At 38.3% G+C, this 17,340-nt stretch overlaps 1 protein-coding gene and 1 non-coding gene across 4 annotated transcripts in view; one reads left to right on the forward strand and one right to left on the reverse strand.

Annotated features, from left to right (window-relative positions):
* Positions 1-17,340, reverse strand: part of RUFY2 (RUN and FYVE domain containing 2) — a 63,655-nt gene that overhangs the window by 4,955 nt on the left and 41,360 nt on the right. For all 3 annotated transcript variants that reach the window (XM_066348968.1, XM_066348966.1, XM_066348967.1), the window contains exons 14-16: positions 12,787-12,916; positions 10,852-10,946; positions 3,692-3,740 (exon numbers count right to left, since the gene is read on the reverse strand). In XM_066348968.1, the coding sequence (XP_066205065.1) occupies positions 3,692-3,740; positions 10,852-10,946; positions 12,787-12,916 (274 nt within the window). The remainder of the gene's footprint in view (positions 1-3,691; positions 3,741-10,851; positions 10,947-12,786; positions 12,917-17,340) is intronic.
* Positions 7,145-7,291, forward strand: LOC136381589 (U4 spliceosomal RNA). Its single transcript, XR_010747082.1, has one exon. It is a non-coding gene; the product is annotated as a U4 spliceosomal RNA (small nuclear RNA).

The following is a 17,340-nucleotide window of genomic DNA, read 5'->3' on the forward strand; positions in this document are numbered from 1 at the left end:
TCCAATCCAACCTGAACACCATAAAAAGGGAAGTGACTTGCCCTGGCCAGTTGGCTCAGTGGTAGAGCGTCGGCCCGGCCTGTGGATGTCCCAGGTTTGATTCCTGGCCAGGGTACACAGTTCAGAAGCGCCCATCTGCTTCTCCACCCTTTCCCCTCCTTCAGCCAAGGCTCCACTGGAGCAAAGTTGGCCCAGGCACTGAGGATGGCTCTGGTTACAAAGGAGCAATGCCCAGATGAACAGAGCATCGCCCCCTAGTGGGCTTTCAGGGTGGATCCCAGTCGGGTGCATGTGGGAGTCTCTCTGCCTCCCTGCTTCTCACTTAAAAAAAATACCAAAAGAAAAAAAAGATTTTATTTATTGATTTTTGAGAGAGGAAAGAAAGAGAAGGGGCGTGGGAGGAAGGGACAGGAAGCATCAACTCATAATAGTTGGTGGTAAAACTTTTAAAATTACATTTTCTTCAAACTATATTATAGGGCCACGACAATCAAAACAGCATGGTATTGGCAGAAAAATAGACACTCAGACCAATGGAACAGAATAGAAAACCCAGAAATAAAACCACATATATATAGTCAAATAATTTTTGATAAAGGGGCCAACAACACACAATGGAGAAAAGAAAGCCTCTTCAATAAATGGTGCTGGGAAAACTGGAAAGCCACATGCAAAAGAATGAAACTGGACTACAGTCTCTCCCCCTGTACAAAAATTAACTCAAAATGGATCAAAGATCTAAACATAAAACCTGAAACAATTAAGTACATAGAAGAAGACATAGGTACTCAACTCATGGACCTGGGTTTTAAAGAGCATTTTATGAATTTGACTCCACAGGCAAGAGAAGTGAAGGCAAAAATTAATGAATGGGACTACATCAGACTAAGAAGTTTTTGCTCAGCAAGAGAAACTGATAACAAAATAAACAGAAAGCCAACTAAATGGGAAATGATATTTTCAAACAACAGCTCAGATAAGGGCCTAATATCCAAAATTTACAAAGAACTCATAAAACTCAACAACAAACAAACAAACAATCCAATAAAAAAATGGGAAGAGGATATGAACAGACACTTCTCCCAGGAAGAAATACAAATGGCCAACAGATATATGAAAAGATGCTCATCTTCTTTAGCTATTAGAGAAATGCAAATCAAAACTGCAATGAGATACCACCTCACACCTGTTCGATTAGCTATTATTAGCAAGACAGGTAATAGCAAATGTTGGAGAGGCTATGGAGAAAAAGGAACCCTCATACACTGTTGGTGGGAATGTAAAGTAGTACAACCATTATGGAAGAAAGTATGGTGGTTCCTCAAAAAACTGAAAATAGAACTACCTTATGACCCAGCAATCCCTCTACTGGGTATATACCCCAAAAACTCAGAAACATTGATACGTAAAGACACATGCAGCCCCATGTTTATTGCAGCATTGTTCACAGTGGCCAGGACATGGAAACAACCAAAAAGCCCGTCAATAGATGACTGGATAAAGAAGATGTGGCACATATACACTATGGAATACTACTCAGCCATAAGAAATGATGACATCGGAACATTTACAGCAAAATGGTGGGATCTTGATAACATGATACGAAGCGAAATAAGTAAAGAAGAAAAAACCAGGAACTGCATTATTCCATACGTAGGTGGGACATAAAAGTGAAACTAAGAGACATTGATAAGAGTGTGGTGGTTACGGGGGGGAGGGGGGAATGGGAGAGGGAAAGGGGGAGGGGGAGGGGCACAAAGAAAACAAGATAGAAGGTGACAGAGGACAATCTGACTTTGGGTGATGGGTATGCAACATAATTGAACGACAAGATAACCTGGACTTGTTATCTTTGAATATATGTATCCTGATTTATTGATGTCACCCCATTAAAAAAAAAATTACATTTTGATTAAAGTTATTTAAAAGAGAATCAAGTCAGCCTGACTAGGCAGTGGTATAGAAGATAGAGCGTCGACTTGGGACACTGAGGACCCAGGTTCGAAACTCGGACTCTGGCTTGTGCACAGGCTCATCTGGATAGAGCATGGGGTTGCTGGCTTGAGTATGGGATCATAGACATGACCCCATGGTCACTGGCTTGAGCCCATAGGTTGCTGGGTTGAGCAAGGGGTCACTTGCTCTGCTACAGCCCCTGGGTCAAGGCACACATGAGAAAGCAATCAATGAACAACTAAGGTGCCACAGTGAAGAATTGATGCCTCTCATCTCTCTCCCTGTCTCTCTGACTGTCTCTCTGTCTCTGTCAAAAAGAAATAAAAAATAAGAGCAAAATAAAGGCATATGCAGATATACAAATTCTTAAAATCTTTATCTTTGTTTACCATATTCCAGGAAGCACTGAGGGGATGCATTGACCAAAACAAGAGAGTAAAACAAGAAAAGTTATGGGGTTCAGGTAATAGGAGCTCTAACACATGAGAAGTGTAAAGGGAATTCTAAGAATGGCAGCAAAGGGAAATGTCAGGACGGGGTGACCAGACTACACAGGAGTAGAAGAGAGCAGAATACAAGAAGGATGACTCAAAGGACAAAAGAGCTAGCCAATTACCTGATTCATTTACCATGTGCAAAACTTCTATCAAGAAGCATTTTATAGAGGTATAAGAAAACACTGACGTTCAAATACAACTAAGTTTAAAAAGTAAAAGGCAATTAACTCCAGAGGAAATAAGTAGTTGAAGAAAATATAATCCCAATATACTAGTTGGCCCAACAAAGAACAATATTTAAATAGGCATAACGAATAATATACATTAAATGAATTCCATAAAAACTTCTACTTAATTATACTGGGAGGACAGTTAAGAGAAGGCACTGATGAGAATGAGCAAACCTCATCCACCATGTTAACTCCTCACCCAGCATGCTACCACCAATTGATAGGACTGAAATAGGTCTTAAGTAAAGAGCAAACTGTATTACTGTATATTGTCTAGAAATAGGGTGATAAATGTCCAAAGAAACAACTAAAAGAACTGAAAGTAGCTCCCTTCAGGTGGCAGGAACTAGGGTGAATATGGGACAAAAGGATGAAGAACAAAAGACTACTACCATTATTTAAGTTTCTAGCACTATTTGACTTTTTAAATTACTTTCATGTAACACTTTGATAAAAAACAAAATTGGTAGCTTTGTTCAGGAGGAAGCCATTTGTCACTGAAGTACTCAGAAACTTTCTCCTACATTATAAAAGGCAGTCTTGCATCCAGATACATTCAGAACCATATACTGATAAATAGTACCTGTCATATATTTGAACCCACCCAATATACAAAGCAACCCTATGCAAAATCATAAACCCATTTCAGAAGAGGAAACATTTCATGAGGACATGTGACTGAAGGTCAGAGACTGATGAGTAATATACTAACATAGGAACTCAAGGATTCTCCAATTCAAAGGTAATTTCATTCTATCATGCCACTTTGTAAAAAAGCGGAAAAAATTATTTCCAAGGTCATTTCAAACACGAATATAATTAAAATGTGATTCTAAAGGTAGGGAAGAGCTGGATTCCCATCACCCAGGCTCCTCATTCAGTGTTTCTGCCTCTATCAGTCCTAGGATTTGATAATAATACCTTATATTTATATAGGGCTTTACCTTCTAGTGAAGAATTTCACATGTATCTATACTTTCCTACTTGAGGAAAACATTTTCTACTCACCTGCAATGCTTTGTTGGCTTCTTTTATATCTTCTATTTTAAGTTTTGATCTAAAAAGATGACAGTTCCAAATTTCAGTAATTCATTAGAAAGATACTGCTTTTATACAGAATATAAAATTGTACATACCACATGATTATAATGATCTTTGGCTAGTGGGATATTTTATATCTCCTATATATTTTAAATGTCCAAAGGCAAAAATGTTTTTAAATTTAAAAATTGCTTATTTAAGAATATTGGCATTTTCATGTGATTATGACAATATTAATAATTGCTTTCATTCATTGCCTTATGGTATGCCAAACACAATGCTATAAACTTTGCACACATAATGTCATTTAATCTTCCAAAGAAACTACTTTACACATGAAGAAAGGAGAGTTCTGATGAGGTTTAGCCACTTGTAACAGGTCACAGAAGTGGTAACTGGGGAAGCCAGGATTCAAACCCTGGACTGTGTAACCCAAAACCCACATGCTACCACAATGCACATTTGTCTAGCAGATGCAAAAGTGGAAAAATTAAAATACAGTAGTAATACTTTTTCTTTTTTACATTAAATGTTTTGGAGTGACATTGGATAAAAGGATCATATAGGTTTCAAATGTGCAATTCTATGACATGATCTGTATATGTACTATGTGCCCACCACCCAAAGTCAAATCATCTTCCGTAACCATGTATTTGATCCCTTTGACCCTTTACTACTCTCCCACCCTTCCCTCTGGTAACCAAATACTGTTGTCTGTGTCTATGAGTTTCAGTTTTATATAATACTTTTTCTTTTGAAAATACATGTTAATGAACATGCCGATTATAAAGAGCACTATGATCCCACTATCCAGAGATGATAATCTCTACATGTGTGTTTCAAATGTAATCATTGACAGTTTTCCATAACCAGCTCTTTTCACTTAACATATCTCCTAAAATGCTAAGAGCTACCAACTTATTAAGTATCTGCCACTAAATGGTTACATGTAAGTAATTTATGTAATTACTCTTGAACTTTCAACTTGTTTCAATTTTTTCTGTCATAAAAATTATTCATTAAAATTAGAATTACCAGAACATTTATATTATTTTTCTTAGAACAAATTAGAAATGAAACTACTAGTTCAAAACGTACATAAATAAATACTTAAAGTCTCTGCTACCACAGCAGAACATTAGGACCTCGCTTCACTCTACAAGTGCTCTTTGTTCCAAGACATACAACAAAGCGTGAATCTTTTATCTGGCTTATACCAACTCTTACATTGAGAATAATCAGTGTAAAATTACACAATGTAAAAATATTAATGGAATAATCAAATTTGCTTAGCTAACTTAACTACAAAATCTGCCCAAAGACCACTGATGCTGCTGGGAATAATGGCCCAAACAGTAACTGTGCTATATTAAAAAAACTGAATATGGAATGAAAGTAGCTTACTGGCATTTGCTACAGAAACACTTCATGCAAATTTACAGGTGTTATATTGCCAGTTAAAATATCTTCATTCACAAATACGGACTCAAAAAACCCTGCCCCTCTCTGATACAAATTGCCAAATACCCTAAAGAAAGGGTGTATCAGCCTGCCCAGGGGTGGTGCAGTGGATGGAGCATCGGTCTGGAACACTGAGGATCCAGGTTAGAAACCCCAGTCACTGGCTTGACAAGGGGTCACTGCCCCCCCCGTCAGGACACATATGAGAAAACAATCAATGAACAACTAAGGTCCAACAACTATGAGTTTGATGCTTCTCATCTTTCCCCCTTCCTGTCTGTCCATCTGTCCCTCTTTCTCTCTCTCTCTAAAAAAAAAAAAAAAAGAAAAAGGAAAGAAAATAAAGGTTGTATCAGTTACAAGTCCAAGAACACCTTCTTCTTCTCCCAGACAGGGGGAAAAACAGATATCCCTATTATTCATTTTAAATAGCTTTTGTTTAGGAACATGTATTTAAGTGTGTGAAAATACCTGACTATGGCATGAAAACAGCATAGAGAAAGGTACAAAAAACATGAGGCACCTTCCCCCACTGGAGCACGCCCGGCCTTTCCCTCCTCCTCTCCTTCCCCTACAGGTGTGCACCTTCTAAATTCTAAGGAACCCCTTGAGACTTGCAACCAAAGGAGCACTGGGCAGTGGCAGCTCGTCCTGAGCTAACCCCCTAAACCTGTCCCCAAGGCCCCCCTTTCTCTCACTCTCCGGTGTCCTGACAGCAGCCCCACCTCAGCTCTCTCCTGTTGCTTCTTCCGTCCTAAGCTCTTCCTTCACTGCATGGTCCCCAGATTTAATAACATACTCTCAAAATTAAAAAAGGAAAACATGAAAATATAATAAATGTAATACAATCAATTATGACACTGTAGGAAAACATCCATAAATTATAACAAGCCTCAGGCCCTGGCCGGTTGGCTCAGCGATAGAGCGTCGGCCTAGCGTGCGGAGGACCCGAGTTCGATTCCCGGCCAGGGCACACAGGAGAAGTGCCCATTTGCTTCTCCACCCCTCCTCCGCACTTTCTCTCTCTGTCTCTCTCTTCCCCTCCCGCAGCCAAGGCTCCATTGGAGCAAAGATGGCCCGGGTGCTGGGGATGGCTCTGTGGCCTCTGCCTCAGGCGCTAGAGTAGCTCTGGTCGCAACATGGCGACGCCCCGGAGGGGCAGAGCATCGCCCCATGGTGGGCAGAGCGTCGCCCCCTGGTGGACGTGCCAGGTGGATCCCGGTCGGGCGCATGCGGGAGTCTGTCTGACTGTCTCTCCCTGTTTCCAGCTTCAGAAAAATGAAAAAAAAAAAATTATAACAAGCCTCGCCTGACCAGGCGGTGGCAGAATGGATAGAGCGTCGGCCTGGGATGCTGAGGATCCAGGTTCGAAACCCTGAGGTCATCGGCTTGAGCGTGGACTCATCTGGCTTGAGCAAGGAGTAACTGGCTTGAGTGTGGGATCATAGACATGACCCCCTGGTCACTGGCTTGAAGCCCAAGGTCGCAGGCTTGAGCAAGGGGTCACTTGGTCTGCTGTAGCCCCTAGTCAAGGCACATATAAGAAAGCAATCAATGAACAACTAAGGAGCCACAACGAAGAATTGATGCTTCTCATCTCTCTTCCTTCCTGTCTGTCTGTCTCTATCTGTCCCACTCTCTGATTCTGTCAAAAAAAAAAACTATAACAAGCCTCTGACAATCCTGAAACCCCTGATTTTGAGGGAAAGAAGTATAAATGGTTTCTTTATTCAGAAAGAGTAGTATTAATTTAGTTGTTCCATTTACTTGTGCACTCAGATTGCTTCTATGTGCCCTGAGGGAGCAAGTGAGGGGTTGGCAGACCCGTGACCTCTGGTGTGCCAGGTTGATGCTTTATCCACTGAGCAACCCAGCCAGGGCCAAAATTCTCTCTTGATAAGAATATTTCAATAGGAAAACATGAGTAAATATTGCATTACTAAAGTATAGTATTTTTCTAGCTTTGTACAGTGGCAGTATCACAGCCAATGAGGTTTATCCAAGGCGCAATTATTGCTAAAAGTATTTTTCTAATTAATCATTTACATTTAAAATCAGAGGATCAGAATGTAAGCATGGGAGAGTAATTTTCAAATCAAACCTGCTCACCTTACAGACAATATTCTGGTTGCTGTGAGGAAAGGCACTGTACAAGGTGCGAGGTACTTTCACTTATTCTCAATTAGTTTTATAACTCTAATTTTCGAAGAGAGAAATGGGCTTAAAGAGGTTAAATAAATGACCCTAAGTCACACAGCTGGTAAATGGTAGAGGAACACTAATTCCTGTGACTGACATTAATGAATATTAATTTTTAAATTTAGTCATAACTTGAAAGTGCAGATCTTGAATGGTAAGTTTAAAAACTGCTGAAGTATTAATTTTCCTTTTAACAAAATTAAATGTTTCATATTCTTGTATATGACCTTCCCTTACCACTCCCCATTGCAAATAACACCCAAATGGTTTACACAAGTCTAAAGCCAATTCTGGTAAATTAGGAGCAAAGGTTAAAAAGTATCACTTGGGGCGGAGAATGCACAATGCACTATTACAGATGATGTACTATAGAACTGTACTCATGAAACCTGTGTCATTTTATTAACCAATATCACCCCAATAAATTTAATTAAAAACAAAATGTTAAAAAGTATTGACCCAACTACAGGTCTTCATCAATAACAAATTTTTAAAGAGATATTCATCATCTTTTGTATCAAGGAGGAATTTGTATTTACTTAATTTCAGTCTGGTAACATGAATAATCATAGGAGTAGGAGGATGAAGACGAGAAGTACGTCAGCAGTAAAATGGTACAATCTGAGAAAACTCAGGGCCATTGGTCCTTCCGCCAGTCCTGATTAAATTCTCGTCACCGCAGACAAGAACTAAAGTTGATAAAGTTAAAATATGTTCTGATTCACAACTGGCCCTACACATGTCTTAGGGACTGTGGGTCTCAGAATTGGGAAAAGAAAATTACTAAAGCTGCACCATAAAAATTCAAACTTTAGCAAGGAAAAAAATATATATATCATAAATAAAGTAAAAAGACAAATGAGACCCTGGCTGGCTGGCTCAGTGGATAGAGCATATGGCCATCCTGGGTTCAATCCCTGGTCAGGGCAAACAAGAAAAGTGACCATCTGCTTCTCTCCCTCTTCCCCTCCCACAGCAAGTGGCTTGATCGGTTCAAGTGTCCACAAGGGTGCTGAGGAGAGCTCAGTTGGTCCCAGAGTCAGCCTCAGGAGCTAAAAATAGTTTGGTTGATTTGAGCTTTGATTGAGATGGAGGTTGTCAGGTAGATCCTGGTCAGGGTGCATGAGGGAATCTATCTCACTATCTCCCTATTTCTCACTATAAAAAAATGGGGGGGGGGAGGCTATCCAGGTCCTAGATGGATAGCTCAGGTGGTTAGAGCATCATCCCGAGGCACAGTGGTTGCTGGTTCAATCCCTGGTCAGGGCTCATACAGGAACAGCTCGATGTTCCTGTCTTTCTCCTCTCCCTTTCTCTCACTAAAATCAATAAAAATTTAAAAAAAAAGACAAATGATAAACTAGAAATAAAAGATATACGCTGTGTACAACAATTAATTTACAAAGGTCCCATAAGAAAAAGATGAGCTATCCAACCAAAAAATGTGTAAAGTATATGAACAGGCAGTTTACAGGAAATAAACTGCAACTACAAATAAATATAGATGTTCAACCCTTCTCATGAGTAAAGAAATACAAATCAAACAATATTTTCAGCCTGACCTGGCGGTGGTGCAGTGGATAGAGCGTCACACTGGGACGCAGAGGACCCAGGTTCAAAACCCCAAAGTCGCCAGCTTGAGTGCGGCCTCATCTGGTTTGAGCAAGACTCACCAGCATAAGCCCAAAGTCACTGAGCAAGGGATTACTCACTCTGCTGTAACCCCCTAGTCAAGGCACATATGAGAAATCAATCAATGAACAACTAAGGTGCCGCAACGAAGAATTGATGCTTCTCATCTCTCTCCCTTCCTGTCTGTCTGTCCCTATCTGTCCCTCTCTCTGACTCTCTCTGTCACAAAAAACAACAACAATATTTTCAATTATCAGACTGTCAAAAACATTCTCTCCTACTTCCAGAAGGGATCTAACATTAGAGATATAGAGCAATTTGGCACTATAAAAAATTGTTAAAAAAACATTCTTTTTGGCCCAGCAATCGCATATAGAAACTTACTCTTTAGATATACTCATTAAAGTATATCAAGCTATATCAACATACACATATAATGATGTTCACAGTACTGGTTATTTAAAAAATTAAAAACAATTTTTTAAAAATTAGAAACAGTTTAAATGATAGCACATTCATCCTAAGGAATACCTTTATGTACTGATATGGAAAAACCTCTAACACATATTCTTAAGTAAGAAACCCCACAAACTTCAGAAAAACATGCACATAAGGGAGTTACACAGGGATTAGATATGCAGTCAGTTTACAATGAAAAAATTTAGTAGTCAAAATAATTCTTGAAAATTCCTTAAATAGCCCATAACGTTCAGTATAGTCTGTTGGGTGTATCTGACATTGAGCAGTAATTTTCATGCAAACTAAAGTTTGAGAAACAATGAACCAGACTAAAGGAAAAAACAAAAGTCTGGACAGTCAAAACATCATGCTTTTACTACAACTATAAAATCTCCAGTATTGAATGAGAGATGGGTGAAAAGTCATACATATTCCTTGTTTTACTATTTTAATCCATTTTAATATTAAACCTTTATGATCTTAATAAATGTAAATATATTAATATATTTATTTTTGTTTTGGGAATTGTTCACTGTTGAGTCCTAGCATTTAGAATAGTGCCTCGCACAAAGCAGAACCTCAACAAGTATTTGTCAAATGAATGAGTGGGAAATAAAGTAACAAACACTTAGCACAGGCTCTGGCTCAAAGTGCTCAGTAAATGAATGTCAGATTTTAATTGAAGTCTTACTTATCAGAATCATAATGCAATTGTTCTGTAAATTTGTAGAAATAAAAACTGTTATCTTTTTGAAAACTGATGTTTTCTTTTGCGGTTTTAGTGAACTATTCTTTCCTCTGCCCTTGGAAACTGGTCTCAAGACTTCTTAATGGAATCCTATTTTTAGCAAAACACAGACCCTATGACAAGGAGGAATATGTGAGACAAAACACCATTTCTCTTTCTTGTCTTTATAGGAACTCAACACTTCACTGCAATAGAACCAACCACACTTGTATGAAGCTAAGCTCCTACTCACTCCAGACGGGATAAAACACCCTTCACTTCTCACAATGTTGGCTCCTTCTCAAAACACTCTGAAAAAGCTGTCTCCAGATATTATGAAAATATGGCTTCTGTTTTTCTGAGAAAAATATATTAAATTAAGTCCTGAATACTCTGGTTTAAAGAAATTAAACAAGAGTCTTAGCTTTCATCTCCTAAAAAACATATAGAGCTAAGATCCAATAAAATGAAAACTTTTAACAAAATCTCTCCAGCCTACAGTCTTATTTGATAATCTTCAAAATATTTTTTGTTTTGTTTTTAATACTTCATATCTGTCTTTTCTATATTTAAACTTTTCTGCCTATTTAGTTTGGCACACTTTATAAAAGTCAATGACTACTTAGATGAAGGAAAAAAGAGAAATTACTCGCTAAGTTTGTTGCCAAGTTCTTGAAGAGCTTGCTCCTGTTCATGATATATTTTTTTCAACTGCTGATTTTCATCCTGGAGGTTAAGGAATTCCTTCAAAATAATAATAAAACAGAAAATGTAATTTAAAAAAAACAGACTGTATACATACCATTAATTAGGAACACAAATCCTTTACTTTTTATAAAAACAGAATTATTTGTCCAAAGCTCTTTCATAGCTGCTCTATCAACTATTTTTTTTTCTTTTCTTTTTTTTTTTTTTTTTAAATCAACGAGTTTTTTTTTTTTTTTTAATTTTTATTTAATTTATTCATTTTAGAGAGGAGAGAGAGGGGGAGAGAGAGTGAGAGAGAGAGACAGAGAGAGAGGAGAGAGATAGGGGGGAGGAGGTGGAAGCATCAACTCCCATATGTGCCTTGACCAGGCAAGCCCAGGGTTTCAAACCGGCGACCTCAGCATTTCCAGGTCGATGCTTTATCCACTGCGCCACCACAGGTCAGGCTATCAACTATTTTTTATTCTATTAATCTTCTGACATTTTTAAAGATGACTAGTATATTGTTTCCTTAGTACTAATGCAAATTATGATTTGATTCTTTTAATTTTTTTTTTTTTTTTTTTTAGAGAGAGAAATACAGGAAGGGAGAGAGATGAAAAGCATCACCTTGTAGTTGCAGCATTTCAGTTGTTCACTGATTGCTTTCTCATATGCGCCTTGACCAGGGGGCTCCAGCTGAGCCAGTGAATGAGCCAGTGAACCCTTGCTCAAGCCAGCGACCTTTGGGGTTCAAGCCAGTGACTGTTGGACTCAAGCCAGGGATCATGGGGTCATGTCTATGATCCCACACTCAAGCTAGTGACCTCATGCTCAATCCAGATGAGGCTTTGTGCAAGCCAGAGACCTTGGAGTTTCAAACCTGGGTCCTCAGTGTCCCATGTCAATGCTCTATCCATCCACTATGCCACCATCTGGTCAGGCTGATTTAATTCTCTTTTAAATAACTTTCATCAAGATGTAATTTTAAAAGTTTTACCGGCCTGACCTGTGATGGCGCAGTGGATAAAGCGTCAACCTGGGAATGCTGAGGTTGCTGGTTTGAAACCCTGGGCTTGCCTGGTCAAGGCACATATGGGAGTTGATGCTTCCAGCTCCTCCCCCCTTCTCTCTCTCTGTCTCTCCTCTCTCTCTCTCTCTCTCTTTGTCTCTCCCTCTCCTCTCTAAAATGAATAAATAAATAATAATAAAATTTTTGCCTGACCAGGTGGTGGCGCAGTGGATAGAGCATCGGACTGGGATGCGGAAGGACCCAGGTTCGAGACCCGGAGGTCGCCAGCTTGAGCACGGGCTCATCTGGCTTGAGCAAAGAGCTCACCAGCTTGGACCCAAGGTCACTGGCTCCAGCAGGGGGTTACTCGGTCTGCTGAAGGCCCACGGTCAAGGCACATGTGAGAAAGCAATCAATGAACAACTAAGAAGTCGCAATGTGCAACGAGAAACTGATGATTGATGCTTCTCATCTCTCTCCGTTCCTGTCTGTCTGTCCCTGTCTATCTCTGCCTCTGTAAAAAAAAACAAAAACAAAAAAAAACTAATGATTGATGCTTCTCATCTCTCTCCGTTCCTGTCTGTCTGTCCCTGTCTATCCCTCTCACTGACTCACTCTCTGTCTCTGTAAAAAATTAAAAAAAAAAAAAAAAGTTTTACCACCGGCCTGACCTGTGATGGTACAATGGATAAAGCCTCAACCTGAAATGCTGAGGTCACCAGTTCAAAACCCTGGGCTTGCCTGGTCAAGACACATATGAGAAGCAACTACTATAAGTTGATGCTTCCCTTTCCTCTACCGCTTTTCTCTCTCTCTTTCTCTCTCCCTTCTCTAAATCAATAAAATAAAATCTAAAAACAAAACAAAACTTTTACCACCATTTACTTTTTTAAGACTAATGATTTGTTGGGTCTCATTTCTAAGATGAGACAAGGCATCTTTCTCCTTTTGAAGATCTTCCTGCAAAGTCTGACTCCATTCCTTTTCAATCTTCAAATCAGTTTCCAACTGCACCCTTAAATGACAAAAAATAAACAGAAGCTCAATACTACTGTTCACATGACAGTGATGTGTGTTCTTCAATAAGAGTATCTTTTGGGTTGATTACTTCTGCCTTTATAAGTCATTTCTTCATATCTTTTTTCTCATAAATATTTTTTTGGTAAACAAATTCAGTAGCACAGGGTTTTCTGATCCCAGAATACTAGTTTCATTGTCAACTACAGAAACTTGCTAAACAATAATCTGTCACTTATTAATTCTGTATACATAAATGCTGTATAAGTATATAAATGCCTGGAAGGTCACTACAATATTACAACTGGTCACAGTTAACTACTACAACTGGTTATAGCCTGTACAGAGAAATAAAGGGGTTGGTTTTAATTATTTATGTACGGAAAAACGTGGCGGTTTTAACTATTTACAATTCTGTGCCATGAGAAAATTTTACAATAAACTAATGAAAAGTGCTGTTCTGATATAATAATTACAGCAACCACTAAATCAATTTAACATTAGTAACAGAAAAATCAATTCTGGTGCAGAGAACTACTTTTCAGATTACTGCTGGAAGCTGACCAATTACAGGACAGATGTGACTAAAGAGACACTCGGGGGAAATCCACATTGCCTGGAAATACCAGTTCACATCTGAACGCGCTATTTCACCATTCTACCAACAGGCAATAGCTGGCAACACAAAAGTAGTAAAATTCCTACATTTAAGGATGACCAAAAAAATAATAATTTCAATAATTATTGCTTATAAGTAGGTATAGCAGGAGAGGTATGTGCTAATAATGCTACAGTTTCTAATTTTTTTATATTTTAATTGCAATATATCATAATATGGAGAATATTACATTATTTCAACATTTTGTTAATATTTTTATGACTTTTGTTTCCTCATTAAAATTAGCATTTCCATTTACAGCCACATTCTTTTTCAGTGAAGTAAATTTCAGATTTTATAATTCGAGTTGATGAGAAAAAATACCTCAAAACAGAATTCACAAATTATTGATAAATACTATTTTACTACAAATTTAAAAGGAATACAGATGGACAGGTATAATGTTACTAACATTCAAGTAACCAAAAGTACAGAGTGCCTGGCTGAGTGGCCTTATCATCCAGAATCAGAAAAAATTGAATGAAAAAGCAAATATAAATTTTTATTTTTAAGTTACTATAAACATATTAACCACCAAAGGCAGAAAATCATATGCCTAACCAGACGGTGCCGCAGTGGATAGAGCACTGGCCTGGGATACTGAGGACCCTGGCTCGAAACCCCAAGGTCACCAGCTTGAGTGTGAGCTATCCAATTTGAGCAGAGGGTCGCTGGCTTGAGCATGGGATCATGGTCATGACCCCATGGTTGATGGCTTGAGCCCAAAAGTCACTGGCTTGAAGCTCAAGGTCGCTGGCTTGAGCAAGTAGTCACTGGCTCGGCTAGAGCCCCACCCCTACCTCCCCACCCGTCAAGATGGAGAAAGCAATCAATGAACAACTAAGGTGCCGCAACTATGAGTCGATGCTTCTCATCTCTCTCACTCCCTATTTGTCTCTCTCTCTCTCTTTCTCAATCTCTTGCTAAAAAAAGAAAAAGCAGAAAGTCATAAAGAAAATAAAGGGGCAATATAAAGATTTTAAATTTATAAATAAGAAAACCACTATAAACAATGTTTAAAAATTAATAAACCTTAGAAAACATTTTCATTATATGTTAAAAACCCAGAGTAAATACATAAAGAGCTCTTACCAAAAAAAAAAAAAAAGCTGAACATAAGAAAGGGAAAAAATAGATATAAACTGGTAATTCACAAAATAAAGAAATGCAAGCTATCACTCACAGTCAAAGATATGCTAACTCAAACAGAAAGTACAATTTTTCAGGCTAAAGGATCCGTTTAGGTTTACTGTGATATGATGGTGTGTAGACCTATATTAATTGATAGGACACAATGTCCACAATGAAGTAAATACATAAAACAAGTGACTAAAAAGCATGTAGCATGATCCTCTTTCTAAAAAACAATATCTACGTAATATCAGTATAATGTAATACCAAAAATAAATAAATAAGGATAGCCATCAAAATGTTAACAAAAAAAAAAAGTCCCAACAGCCCATCTCTACCGAATGGCTTCTGTTTTTCTGAGCCATCAGGGATCCTCCTGATCTCCAAATTGTTACCATGTTTATGATCACCAAAATGCACCAACTGAGAGAGAAAATTACTTTCACAGTTTCAGGAGGGACGGACATCTCTCTGCAAATAAACCCACATCTTATTGACTAGGTCAGCCCTATAGAAAAGGGCCAGATCTCTACAGCATTACTTAGATCTTCCTTTTGGTAGCTGCATCATTGCAGAAAAAATATATCATATTTGTCTTAACTACATGTTTGTCAACCTCTAGAAAAGTAATTCAGTAACACAGAGAACCAGGGTTTCAAGATTGTATTCTAGTTATTGGCAAAATGTCCTAGTCTGGCATTTCCTGTTTTTCACTTGGCAAGGCACAGGGACTTCAAACAAAACTCTTGGCATCACTAATAAACCTGTTGACTTAAATGCTTCCTGAGATTTTTGTTGCCAAGGGAGCCCTGAAAGTACTGGTAGTCCTTTTGTGAACATCTTAAAATTAAAAGAAAATGCTTGCTGAGTGTTTCTGGGGGTTTTGTGTTTGTTTGTTTATTTGTTTATGAGGGGGAGGGGTTGGTTTCACAATGTACAAATGTATAAGTTTTCAACAAAGGTAATATTTCCTGCCCTAAAGCCTTATTCTATATGCCAATTTCTCCAAATGTTATTTTTGTGGTAATTAAAAAGAACTGAGAATCCTGGTTCTAGACAAGACAGAATAAACATATTTCCTGCAACTAAGTACAGTTAAAAACCCCAGACATGCCTGACCAGATGAAGGCGTAGTGGACAGCGTGACACCTGGGACGTTCCAGGGAGGGAGGGAGTCAAATTGAAACCTAAGAACTGAAATATAAAATAATCTCACTGGATGGGCTCACGAGGAGAGTGATGAGGAGGAGGAAAGAATGAACATACTTCAAAATAGAAAAACAGAAATTACTTAATCTGAACATAAAAATTACTTAATCTGAACAACAGAGAGAAAACAGACTGAGAGATAAAAACAGAGTGTCAGAAACCTGTGGGACTATTGTAAAAAAGATCTAACATTCATGTTAGTAGAGTCCCAGAGGAGAAAAGAAAGCAGGTGGAACTCAAACAATATCTGAATGGCAGCCCTGACCACATAGTTTGGTTGGTTAGAACATCACCCCGAGGCACAGAGGTCAGGGTCCATACAAGAACAGCTCAATGTTCCTGTCTCTCTTTCTCTCTCTCTCTCTTCCTTCCTCTCTCACTAAATCAATAAATTTTTTACAATTTTTTAAAAGATCTGAATGGCCAAAAGTTTTCCAAATTTGGCAAAGATAAACCTAAAGATCCACAAGCTGACCAAAGCCCAAACAGAATAAGTCAAAGAAAGAATCTTGAGAATAATTAGAAGAACAATTCAAATGACAGTTTATTTTTCACCAGAAACTATGAAGACTAAAATAAAGTGGCACAACACTTTTCAAGTGCTGAACAAAAAGAACTGTCAACTCAGAATTCTAAGGATATCTTGAAAAATATCCTTCAAAATGAAAATGAAATCAAGATGTTTTCAGATGAAAAAGCAAGAAAACTTGTTACCAACAGACCAACCCTCAAAAAATGGCTAAAGGAAGGAAGTTCTTCAGACACAAATAAGGAAACTTGGAACATCAAAAATAAAGAACAATAAAGAGAAAATTTTCTAAATAATGTTTAAAGGTTGAAGCATAAACTATAACATTGTCTGATGTGCTTTTCAGTATTATGTAAAGGAAATATATAAGCAAATTATATTATAAGGGGAAGAGAATATAAAGTGGAGGTAAGGCTTCTGTACTTCACTGAAAGTAATAAAATGTTGATACCAGTATACTGAAAAGTTTCAAATACACAATATAAAATGTAGAACCACAAAAAATATATATACAAAGAGACTCTGGCCAGCTGGCTCAATGGATAGAGTGTCAGCCTGGTGTATGGACATTCCAAGTCTGATTGCTCGTCAGGGCACACAAGAGAAGCGACCATCTGCTTCTCTTCCCCTTCTCTCCCTCTTCCCCTCCCACAGCCAGTGTCAACTGGTTCAAGTGTTGGGCCCCAGGTGCTGAACATAGCTCAGTTGATCTGAGCATTGGCCCCAAAGGGGGGTTGCTGAGTGGATCCCTGTCAGGGCACATGCAGGAGTCTGTATCACTATCTCCCCTCTTCTCACTTAAAAATAATCTGTATAAAGAAATATACTAAAAAACACTACAGCTAAATCAAAAAGGAATTCTAAATGATATTCAAGTAACTCAAGGGAAAACAGG

The sequence above is a fragment of the Saccopteryx leptura genome, chromosome 9 (assembly GCF_036850995.1).
Source record: "Saccopteryx leptura isolate mSacLep1 chromosome 9, mSacLep1_pri_phased_curated, whole genome shotgun sequence".
Lineage (NCBI taxonomy): Eukaryota > Metazoa > Chordata > Mammalia > Chiroptera > Emballonuridae > Saccopteryx > Saccopteryx leptura.